The sequence below is a fragment of the Monodon monoceros genome, unplaced genomic scaffold (assembly GCF_005190385.1).
Source record: "Monodon monoceros isolate NGI ecotype Baffin Bay Population unplaced genomic scaffold, NGI_Narwhal_1 Super_Scaffold_3, whole genome shotgun sequence".
Classification (NCBI taxonomy): Eukaryota; Metazoa; Chordata; class Mammalia; order Artiodactyla; family Monodontidae; genus Monodon; species Monodon monoceros.
In genome coordinates, this window is record NW_021703780.1 from 89,621,339 (window position 1) to 89,633,838 (window position 12,500).

The 12,500-nt window shown below is 40.1% G+C and overlaps 1 protein-coding gene across 1 annotated transcript in view; it reads left to right on the forward strand.

Moving 5' to 3' along the window:
* CNTN4 (contactin 4) overlaps positions 1 to 12,500 on the forward strand; it is a 501,156-nt gene that overhangs the window by 255,745 nt on the left and 232,911 nt on the right. The window contains exon 4 of the mRNA XM_029243779.1: positions 413 to 508. Coding sequence (XP_029099612.1) covers positions 413 to 508 — 96 coding nt within the window. The remainder of the gene's footprint in view (positions 1 to 412; positions 509 to 12,500) is intronic.

The following is a 12,500-nucleotide window of genomic DNA, read 5'->3' on the forward strand; positions in this document are numbered from 1 at the left end:
AGGTCACTTACTCCATCCAGACATGTGCTACCCAATAAAACTTTCTGCACTGATGTAAATGTTCTCTCTCGCTCTGCTGTCCAGTATGGAAACCAGTCGCTACGTGTGCCTCTTGAGCACTTAAGATGCAGCTCGTGTGACTAGAACTGAATTCATACATTTTATTTGATTTTAACTGTTTTTTAACTTAAATAGGCACATGTGGCAAGTGGCTACCTTACAGTATAGATATAGAGTCACAGAGGATGAGACAGTATCATGCAAGAAGACGGTAAAGTTGAATTTCCCTGATCCGGGTGCTGTAAAGGCTGTTTCTCAGCAGAAGACTGTCCTCTTTTGAAGTAGTATTAGTCTTCCAGAATGTCTTAGGACTTTAAATTTTAAACTCCTTTTCCTTTATGTCTCCCAACAGATCTTGAAAACTTTAAAACGAGAACGAGAAGCACCGTGTCTGTCCGCCAAGGTCAGGGGATGGTACTGCTGTGCGGCCCACCAGCCCATGCTGGAGGTAACTCTGCACCGAAATGTGCACGTGTCACCGGCTGCTATTTTTCTTGCTGATTGTTCACCCTCTTGGCATCAGAAAGGGGGACAGTGTCATTTATAGAGATTCCCAAAGTCCCTCTGTGTCGAGGAAGCATCGTCAGTGCCTCCCATAATTAGGACAGGAAAATATCAGATTGTACAAATGTTCCATCCCCCTGCTGTCTACCTGGCTCAAGGGGAAAGATACCTGAGTCAATCAAAATCAGAATCCTGTTGCTTGGTAAAGCCACGTAGGTAAAACCGCCAACACTTCTTCCGACTTGATCGTATTAAAAGATGGCCTTGCTTCACTTCATCTCATTGTTGGTCTGGGAAGGGATCAGACCCAGAACCAAAGTCCCTTGACCACAGAATCCAAGATGACTTTGTAAGGACTTATAATGACCAGATCAGTTAGGAATGCATTTCATTGCAAGTCCCTGAAAACCCAGCTAACACTGGCTTCAGTGGACTTGGGTTTGTGTTGTTCTCACACATAAGACTTCCAAAGGTATGTGGTATAAAGCTGGCACCACTTTTGGGGGACATCTTCCAGGACCCAAGTCCTTTTTTTGATCCTTCTCTGAAGTCCTAAACATGCGGCATGGCTAAGGCACCAGTGCAGAAAGGTAGAAATGGGAAGAGGGCAGGGCAAATGTCAGAAGTCTCTTCATTTCGAGTTGCTTTTGTATTATGGAAGGTTTGCTTTGCCCAAGGACTTTTATGTACATTTCATTGATCACTCCAGTGGCAAAAGAGACACAAAAATCAAGTATTTTCTACAGATACACGATGGCCCTAAAAAATCATAATTTTGATAATAAGGGAGAATGTGGAGAGACGATGTGTAGGCAGGTTGCAGTGTCTGCAGAAAGGACTAATGATGACTGGAAGGTGACTCTGACTGCACATACAGAGTTCAGGAGTCTGGAGGTTTAGTAGTTAGTGATATTTATTAGGATTTCACTACAGTTTGTGCTGACAAGACTGATAAACTCCATTTGTGGTCACTCTGGCTAAAATTTAGTTTGATACCTGCTCTCCTTGTTATTACCTTAATTTTCCATTTGGCTTTACATGTGATGGAAAAAGAAGATATTTTAAACTGAGAATTTGAAAACACCATTTTATTTTTGTCCTGTCTTCAGAAGTTTTAACTTTTCCTTCTCACCTAATGCCCCAGCTAACGTTTTTAGCAGGAAATAACAATTAGTAAAACAGCTACGTGGCTTGCATTTCAAGCATGGTGAATAGATAAGCAGGTGGAAGAGGCAGGCACCCCTCCAAGTCTGGATGGAGGGTATGGAATTGTTAGGGTTTCTAGTGTTTGAGACTGGCAGAGAATCCAGATTACATTTCAGGAGTTTGTCTTCTGAGAAATGGGTTTATTCTTTAGGACTTAATTTTCTTGCCAAGTTAGTATCAGAAGCATTCAATTTGGAGTCCAGGACATGAATTCTGGTCCTGGCTCTATTTCAAATCATTATTTGATATTGGGCTACTATGTTCACATTCTCTATCTCTCTACTCATCTCTAAACGAAGAGATTAAAAGAAATCTCTCAGATCCCTTTTAGTTCTATCATTACATAATAATTGCTGAATAAAAACTAAACATATTTATAAACTGTATGTGCATTACTGAAGTCCTGTCCTTTATATGAGGAGAGCAATTAACTGGACATCTATTTAGGTTAAAGTGATGTTCACTCACATTAACAGTTCTCTTCTTATTATGAAATTTGATCAAATAAGAAAGGAAGATTTTGCTAATTTCTTCTGCAGGCTACCTTCACAGCATTAATCTTTCATAACATGGCAGCAACTCTGAAAATTAATCTTACAGCATATTGAGAAAAAAATACCCCACTAATCCCTGGTACAATGATATCTTTGGGAAACGCAAAACACAAGAAGCACTGTTGTGCTGCTCCACAATGAATGAACCTGAATACTTTCCCCTTCCCACTCAGAAATATATTAAAAATTTCTGTAGACATCTACTGAAATTTGCTTGTCTCTGCTGGCAGCAGTCAGCAGCTCTGAAATCCAGTTCCTTGAGTTGTGCTGACATTCCTGACAGTCTTGATGTTGAAAGACAAGGAAATAAATATTCTCATTATGGGCTCTATTAGAAACTGTGAGCTCAGTAATACTGTAGGCAAGGCAGGCAAGGCAAGGAAATTTGAGAGAAAACAAGGTGGGTATTGAAGGTTATAAGAGAGCATCACAGACATCCATCAGTTTGGGGCAGTGGAGTCAATGATTATCTGATGAAATCTCCCCAGTTACTCAAAACCCTCCAATGCAAACTGTCCAGCAGTGATCCTCTCATTGCTTCTCCAGGCTGTGATCACCTTAAAGCTGGCAGCATCGCCAAGAGCCGCTGGACATACTGAGCGTTTTAAACCCAGCATATGGTATCCCAGTTTCTATTGTAACAGATCATGAAGAGGAAAGGAAATGAGTCAGCCTTTTATTGTATCAGTGGGATACTGGGTAATGGCATGAAATCCATTGTAAGGGATGCTGCATGTCCTATTTCAAAAGCTGTGCAGTGTCAGACCTTCTTAGGATAACACAGAAATGAGCAGCAATTAATCTACTTTGAAAAGCATTTCCGTCAGCACGTATTTCCAGTGCTCTACCAATCACCATGCATAGCGTCTTTGTCATTTCTTGGTTAATAGGTACAAATTCAGATGTGATGTTGCCGCATAGATTGTACTATTAAATCTTTAACACAGACACCAAAAAATAGAAATCACTATGGATGATGGGGCTCTGGTTGTCTATGATGCTTCTTTAGATTAGAAACAAGAGTATTTTGAGACCTAGAATTTTCACTGTGCTTTCCATCAACTCCAGGGTCATTTGGCAGCAGGAATTTGTGATCTTCAACCACTCATTAAATAGGAACAGAAGTGAGGTACTTTGAGATTCTTCCTCCTAGCTTACTAAAACTGACCGCTTATTCACCAGTGAAATCCTCATGAACTGTTCACCAAAGGATGTTTTTGTTTCCACCTTCCTTTTATATGTCACCCAGATCCTTGCTGCTCAAAATGTGGTCCTTGTACCTGAAGTATCTACCTCACCTGGAAGATTGTTAAAAAGGCAGAGTGTTGCGTGCCACACAGGGCCTACTGTATCAGAATTCAAATTTTAACAGGATCTCCAAGTGGTTCATGTGCACATTAAAGTTTGAAAAGCCCTGAGCTTCACCTATGCTCCCCCCACACTCCGCACCTCTGGCTAGAGGTGTGCAGGAAGCGGAAGCATCACCAGGGCAGCATGTTAGAGCCACAGGTGCCTGGCCTTTGCCCACGGATATTCTGATTCCATAAACCCAGGGCAGAGTCCCCAGAAGTGTTGTTCCAGTTGGCTGGAACAGATTGAGGCAGCACCAGATTGAAGATCCACCCACTTTGATCACCTTCTACAAAACCAGCCCAGGTTCACCCTGCTGAGGTGGAGTACTTTGATTTCCACATCAAACCCAAGCAGAAGTGTTAAACGTTTTTTATGTCCAATTCGTATTTAAAAGAATTTAAAATAAAATATAATCACTTCAGGCTTTCCTATATTTTTGTCATTGTTGTTAAGAGAGGTGAACAACTAAGAAAAGACTGGCTTTTTCTCAGGTATTCACACGAAGAAGTAGCATTTTACATTTGGACAGCTCTTACTACGTCATTGTTAGAGAAAGTATGCCTTCCTACAGTATAAAAAAAGAAAGCCACATGATTCTGATTCTGAGATTATTTTCGTTGTTATGAGTTATAGAGAAACTAGCTATAATTGTCGTCGTTGGATGCTTTTACGCTGAACACATCCCCGTTAAACTTAGATCCCATTCGCACGGCACCAGACTCAGGGACCTTATAACGGCATCTGTAGAGTTCCTTATGGTGTTTATAATCTTTAGTTTACCTTATATTATCTTTGGATCCTTACAATAATCCTATAATAAATGAGGACATGTGTTTCATAGATAAGAAAGTGAAAGCAAAGAGATTAAGTGAGGTCACACGTTAATCAGTGGCAGGTCTAGGAGTTACCTTTGCGTAGAATGTGCCCCATTTTTTTTTATAGTCAGGAGACAACCGTACAACTACTTTTTTGTACTCTGTATGCATTAGTTCTTTGGGTGCCATCCCATATCAATTCAGTCTGAATTTTTTTTTGAGATTGGTTCCTTTGACATCATTCATAGTTTTGAAAGCACTCCAGGTGATTCGAATATGTAGCCAGGGTGGAAAACTTGTGTGTCTGCCCTGCAAAATCAAGTAGGTCTTGTCCCAGCAAAAACCTTTCGATTTGCAAACATCTCCAGGGGCCCAGAAATGTGATTTGATCTAGACATATCATGAATATTATAGTCTTAAAAAAATCAATCACGCCCTCCGACAGCATGGTTATTTCAGCTGGATATTTGTCTTTGCTGTAGGACAGAGGTAAAAGCATGGAACTAGGACACCCACATTCTAATCCTAGTGCTGCTGTTAACTTACTTGAGCCAATTATATAACTTCTCTGAGCCCTATTCTTTTTCTATCTCCCCACACGTACTCAGCTTCCGGCATCAAGATGTCACCTTCAGAATCCGGCTCACCAGTTTCTTAATTAGTCCAAACTATGCTGACAGGTCACTGGGCCACAAGTAATCTTGCTATGCTAAAATGAGCATCCTTTATGCCCAGAATAATCTTCAAGACATCTACATGCTAGTCAAGAATGTATAATGAATAAGGCAGGAGTGCCTAATTCCCCTCTGCATGCCTTATTTCCATGCCTGCCCCAAACTGCCCCAAACTGCTTACCAATTTTATATAACTTTAGATTTTCAGGGGCATCCATATTAGCTCCAAATACCAACCCATTCCACTGCAGTCCGGACAGTTTAGCTCTTTGCCTTCATGTTTCACCCAAAGGTACATGCAGATTCCATTCTAATCCAGCTCCAAACCTCAAACCATAACACACTATCCTTTGGATTCTGAGTATTGCAACCTCCAGATAGTCTAGTTACCAGGCCCTGCCTGCCATATCAGACACCTTTGGATACTGGCATCTTCCTGGCTAGGTTCTAATTTTCTCGCTCTGTTGATTAGACAACTGACCACCTTCCTCAGGAAGCAGTCCCTCCATTTCCAACTTATTCCTCTACTTTCTCTCACAGAGATTTCAGGCTCTCCTTCTCCGTATCTTGGTTCCCAGCATAACTCTCAAATCCTCACACAGCATTATGCCAGCCAAATGGAATTTATCTTTGTCCTTTAAATCCCCCCAGTGTGTTGTAAGGATTAAAGACATAATAAATGTGGCACCAGTTTGCAAAATTCAAACATCCAAACATTCCTGATTTTATTAATTAGGCCTGGTTTGATTTTTTCATTTGCCTAAGCCTGGAATTAAAATTAAATCAGAAAATCGCTTGTCTTTGAAGACATATTATGATTCTTGATTTACATTCATTTAACAAATTTTAAGTAGGCAAATATTTTTCAGATATATCTTCCAAGAGATTCATCTGGAATATGCATCTATTGTTAACATAAACTCATCATGCTCTGGCATTGTGGCTTTATTAAAATGCTGATTTAGCCATTCTCCTAACATTTGAAAATTGCTCTTAAAGACTCAGCATGACAATTGAGATGAACCCTGCCAATCATCTTCTCAGAGGCCAAGCCCCATGTAATTCTTTATGTTTGCATGTTACATTAGTGTGCACAGTATGTGCCTGGGCTCCATTCATTTCCTTAGAAGAAACAAAGCATTAAGTGGGCCTCAGAGGAGCTAAGGGCTTTAAAATATTGCAGAGTTTTTTTTAAGAGACTAGGGAACATAATCTTCAGCTTATTTTGTATGGCTATTTTAAAACAAAATTTGAAATTTTTAGATGGTTATGGTTGGCCATTTCATGTCACCTGAGAAGTGACTTACCTGAGAGATGCCCTATCTCCTGCAAATAACTTTTAGAACCACAGGTGTTCAGTAAGTTAAGAGTGACCTTGTTGGAGGTCAGTGATTGAGAAGAGGTTTTCTGGATGTGGGATCCCGTGAAATAATGTTTAAAATGCTGGTTGGAGCAGCATTGAAATAATACTACTGTTCTAGTCTTCAAGAATATTACGGATCAAACTCTGGTAAACCAACTTGGATGGTGTTATTTCTATGGAAAATGCATTCTGAGTTCCACTTCTAAGCCCAAGACATTATATATTCATTTGAATACACATCTATTGAAATTCAGTGAGGAGAGGTTAATACTTAGTTAGTGATAGGTTCATCAACACCATAGTACTAGGTATTTTTTTTAATCTTGTTTTAAATATTCTTAAAGCAATCCTGTTTGATGCTCCTTGACTCTACCATGTTCCTTTGAAAAATACAAACCTGGATTCTTTTATCTGAAAGTTATTGAGCCAGTTCCTCCCTTTTTTCTTTTCCCACTTTGCCAACCAGCGGAAGTTATAGCACAAGAGTGATTTAATCAGTATAGAGTAATGGGAAACAGTTTGGAAGATGATGCTTTTCTCCATTCATTAAACCTCCCTTTTTTCACCAACTGAGAAAAAAAAAAAAAGCCACATTGATCAGGGACTACTTGTTAGAAAACTGTCTAACCTAAATGGCCTGGTGGAGTGTTTCATGTTTGGGAGGAGAGGCCACTAGGACTTTTTTGTCCTTACCACACCAGATACAGGCTCCATTTCTCTCAGCCATGAGATGACGTAGCTCAAAGAAGGAATCAACAAGGGAAGCAAAAGGGAGAAATCAGACTCCACATTTCTAGAAGAATGGTGAGCTTCTCCAACACTAGATGTGACAAGAAGAACTGGGATGAATATTTCTGATGTCAGTTATCTCCAGAATTGGTTAAGCATGTTCCGTGATGCTACCAACATACTTTTTGCCTTTGAATTTTCCTGTCAGTTCTTTAAAACAATCTGAAGGTTTCATGACGTTACTTTTGAATGCCTAGATGTCAACAACTATATACTTATGAGTAGAAGAAATGAGTTTGTATAGACAGCAAGCATTCCCTGGTCATAGAATAATTCTGAGCCCCCAGTTTCTTAACCTGTATAGAGAATTGCTGGTCTGTTTTCAAAGAAAAGTTCCCCAGGAGTGGTAGTTGTACACTTTCTACCTTCATTCCACTTTCAGTTCTAGTAAGAGAGATGTTTAAGCTGTTTTTGCATCTATAGCAAGTCCCAGGCTGTAGCACTTAGCAATACACTTAGCTACTTAATAGCAGTTAATTAAATTTCTTAGTGTTCAGTAGCCTAAAGAGGATCATTTAGTTTAGAAAAAGAATTAGCAGAAATACATTGCAAGAATTTTCTTCTATCTCTTCTTTTTTCCTTCTTTGCTTTTATGCAGATGTTTCCATGTTCTTTATTTAATAATAGGCACTATATTTGTAGATTTAAATTCAAGTTGAGGAGGTCTCTATTTTCTTTCCAAACATTAAAAAAAAAAATCAAAGTGATTATCTCCAGGTTTGATCCGTAGAACTGGAGGACCACTGATCCATCAGAATGAGGGTCAGACACATTAGCACCAAAAGGAAATGGTATTTGGAAAGTGAGATTTGATCCATAAAAGCAAAGTGTTCTACAAACTGTGATCATTCAACAAAGTTCAGCTGCATGCAGAGTTCCCTTTTGGAGTTGTCCTGTCCCAGAAAGCAGTGAGAGGTGATGCTATGTGGAAACCCAGGTGCTAGGTGGGAGGTGAAGAGTCTGGAGATGTGAAAAACACATTACATACCCAGTTAAGAGTGCTACCAGGGATGTACCAGCCAGAGCGGAACACATGATCAACAGTGAGCTTTCAACAACATAAACCTGGCTGAGCATTTCATAAATAATCCAGTGGACAATCACTGCAGGATATATGGCAAGTGTTCTTGTTTTAATGCGCACTGGAAATATGAATCTCATCTTTTCAGGTGAGAAAGAAATGAGCAGCCCTTTGGATACATTTTCATCAACAAATCGGTGTTTTGTCAGGTCAGTACATCATGATGTTACATTGAATTAAGCAGGATAATGGTGCAGTACGTAGAATGAGGAAATGCTGGTTGAGTCCTGGAAATTTGGAAATAGACTCAGGTTGGGAGATCAGAAATTGAAGTCTCAAAAGTGGAATATTCACCACTCTCAGGGATCTTGATCCTCTGAGTGTGATGGCACAAATAAGTTGGCGGGCTTCCCTGGTGGTGCAGTGGTTAAGAATCCACCTGTCAATGCAGTGGACACAGGTTCAAGCCCTGGTCTGGGACGATCCCACATGCTGCAGAGCAGCTAAGCCCGTGCACTACAATTACTGAGCCTGCACTCTAGAGCCTGTGAGCCACAACTGCTGAGCCCTCGTGCCACAACTACTGAAGCCCGCACGCCTAGAGCCCATACTCCGCAACAAGAGAAGCCACCGCAATGAGAAGCCCATGCACCGCAACGAAGAGTAGCCCCCGCTCGCCACAACTAAAGAAAGCCTGCGTGCAGCAACGAAAATCAAAGCAGCCAAAAATCAATAAATAATTTTTTTAAAAAATCTTAAAAAAAAAAAGTTGGCCATTTTTCTGATATATTTTTTAACTCATTCAGTTTAGTTTTCAGACATTTAAGAAGAAAATACCTGGAGTTGGTCAAATCAAAGACCAGACAACACTATGCATTTGGACAAGTAAAGTTCACTTTTATAGGCAAAGGGAATAGACGGTGGCATTTTGACTAAAGGTAGGATTATAACTGCTGATTTAAAAGGAAGTGACTTAATGAAGTCGCTTGTTCATCGAGGACAAACAGTATGGATGAAGAACTCTTTTACGCATCATGCTTATCTGAGTTAACTGTATTCGCTAACGATTTTGGCATTTGAGACATATAGAATAAACACAAATTTTCACATGAAGTAGTAATCCTTTCACAGAGAGACCAACTCTGCCTACATTATGAACTAAAAGAAATGTCCTATCTTTAGTGCAGAGGCTGGCTGGGAGAATGTTCGTGATATTTTAGGTGGGTCCTGGCTGCTGATGAGGCAGTGGGCAGCCGTATCATATTGAGCCAAGAAAGCTCCTCCCATTTCTAACTGCAACACACCCTGTTTTTCTCACATCAGCTAGTCACAGGTTAACACATTATCACCATCCTCACCATCAAAATTAACCCCTGGGAAGCAGCTGTGTTGTAACGACACTCCACAGTAATTCATAGATCCACATGGTGGGCACAGCTGGAAAGATAGTTGCAGTTGCTAATGTAGCGTCTCAGAAATATCCACAGAATCTCTACTTTGTGAAGTAATGTGGAATTTGTACACTTTCTTTTTCCCTCAAACCAGCACATACAATAGGAAACGCCTGGGAAATGCCAAAATACTTCAGTTTTATAGGTGTTTGAAGCCCCAGTTCTTATCATTTCATGCAAACTCAGGTTTGCCTTTTGAGAAGACAAATGGGATTTTCAGAATAAATTGTAGCTGATTTAAGTATCATGTGTTTCTTCCCTTTGTGGTTCCCACTTACTGCCAAATGAGGCCTGTATGACACACCTCTGAAATCAACACCTAACTATAACAAAGACATCCCTACACCTTCTCTGTAAGTGTTGCTGCCTTTTGAATTTGTTCAGTATATTGCAAGCCAGCATTCCTTCTCAATGTGCAGTTCCAGGTTACTTCAGTGAAACTGTTGTGATGAATGAGATTTATGATTGGGTCCCAGTGGAGTATGTAAATCAGGATATTGAGGTTGAGGAGAATAGATTATTTTTAAAAAGTGAAAGCATCGAACTTTGGCAGCACCTCTCAGATGTCAGGGGTTTAGCAGACATGGCAGATATAGGAGTGAACAAAAACAGAGTGGTTCCTCTTACCATGGTACCTACAGGTCTGCTGGGGAGTAAGAGGCTAATCAGAAAATCACACTGGGACGTGTGCTTTTGGTTGTGAGGTGGGAGAAGAATAGGGTTCAATGATCTGATCATGTAGAATAGAAGGACATGATGTAGTCTGGGAGAAGGCTTCTCTGAAAAGTAGCTCTGGAGCTTAGATTTTGAAGGATGAAAGATGGAATAGTATTACAGATGGAACAGTGCATAAGTCTAGGAGGTTGCCTGCCAGGAGAGAAAGGCAGTGTGGTGGGACCTCCAGAGCAGCAGGGAGAGTAGGATAAGTCTCAGGTTGGGATACAGGCAGAAACTAGGATCAAATGTGGTGGTAATGATTTGGGTGTTTTTCCAGAAAGAAGTTAGGAATTGCTAAAGATTTTTTTAAGTAGCATCGTGAGATAAGTTAGAGTGGAAGGCAGTTTTAGAATGGGTTCTTGGAAGCCAAGGCTGATTTATATTACCCAGCTTTCTATGAAAAACAAAGAAAGAAGCAATGTTCTAATCAGACTAGAAACAGAGGGTAACCATCAAAAATTTACTTGAAAAATTACCTGTAGTTGTAGCACAGGTCAAGTTGAGAAGTGACCATCTGACAGTCTTAGTCTGTTCGGGCTACTACAAAATACCACAGACTAGGTGGCTTATATACAACAGACATTTATTTCCACAGTTCTGGAGGCTGGAAGTCTGAGATCAGGGTGCCAGCATGATCAGGTCAGGGCTCTCTTCTTGGTTTATTACAAGCACGTTTTCACTGTGTCCTCACACGGTGGAAGGAACGTGGCAGCTCTGTGGGATCTCTTTTACAGGAGCACTAATCTCATTCAGGAGGGTGCTCCCCCATGACCTAATGACCTCCCAAAGGCCCCACCTACTAATACCATCACCTTTATGGTTTAGGATTTCAAAATATGAATTCTGGGGGGGACACAAACATTCAGGCTAGAGTAAAGACTAATAACTAAAGAACTAAATTGACAACACGGGGAGATAGAGAGGATATCTTTAAAAGCTTTCAGCGGTAGCCGCAATAGCCACTTTGTATCTCTCTATGAAATACACATTAAATCTGGACACCTGTTTTAAAAATTAGGTGTTCGATTGTTATAAAGGAAACATTTTTCTAAGGAATCCAGAGGAAATGGTCTACCATACTTACCAACACACACATACATGCTGTACACCATCTTTCCCCGCCAAAAAATTACAAGGAAATTAACAATTCTAGCCAATACTTTATAGGGAAAGAGGCTAACATGGCATATTGGGTGTGGACATAGCTAAAGGGTGATACCAGCTTACTCTGAAGGTGGAAACTGAAGCAATAGAAAGTTCCATCTGAGTTCCTCAGATAGGAATTCTGGAAGCTGCCCCACACACACTTTTGGAGGAATAAAGGGATACACCCACTTTTGGTTAGTGAAGCTAAGACCTGGATAGAATTACAACCAATGTTAATAGACAAAGTTAAATAAAAAAACTACTCCATCACGGTGACCTAAGAAAATATTCAGTGTTAAAAGAGGGGAGGGGTGGAAGGGGGGAAGTGTCACCTGTTGCCTGAGGGTGCAAAACAAAACAGACACCAGAAATGCATGTGAAAGAGATGTCTTAAGAAAATACAATAAAATTAAAAGATGCATCTCTGTTGTGCCTTCTGTCAAGCACAAGAAACCATGGAATCTGTGAAACAAAGATGCTCATGTGAAGAGAGACCTAACTCTGATACTAACTGGGGTTTAAAGGGCGCTAACAAAAATGGGTAATGAAAGAATTAAAATCTGGAATGCAGACTCAGTAAAAAGCCAAATGAGCTTTGTAGGAAATTGAATTAGTGATAAGCATGAGTAACTAAAGTTGTTTTGTTTGGTTTTGTTTTTTAATATGTAAAAGGAAAGTATAATGATCAGGAAGCTTTGTAAATATGGCAATTAGGGAGTAAAGATCTAATCTATATATAATCAATGTAATTGATAAAGATATTTGACCAGTATATATGTGTGTACCATTTTGTTTTATATCATGACACACTTATTGTACTTTCTCCTCTTTGAGAGGGAGCCAAAAG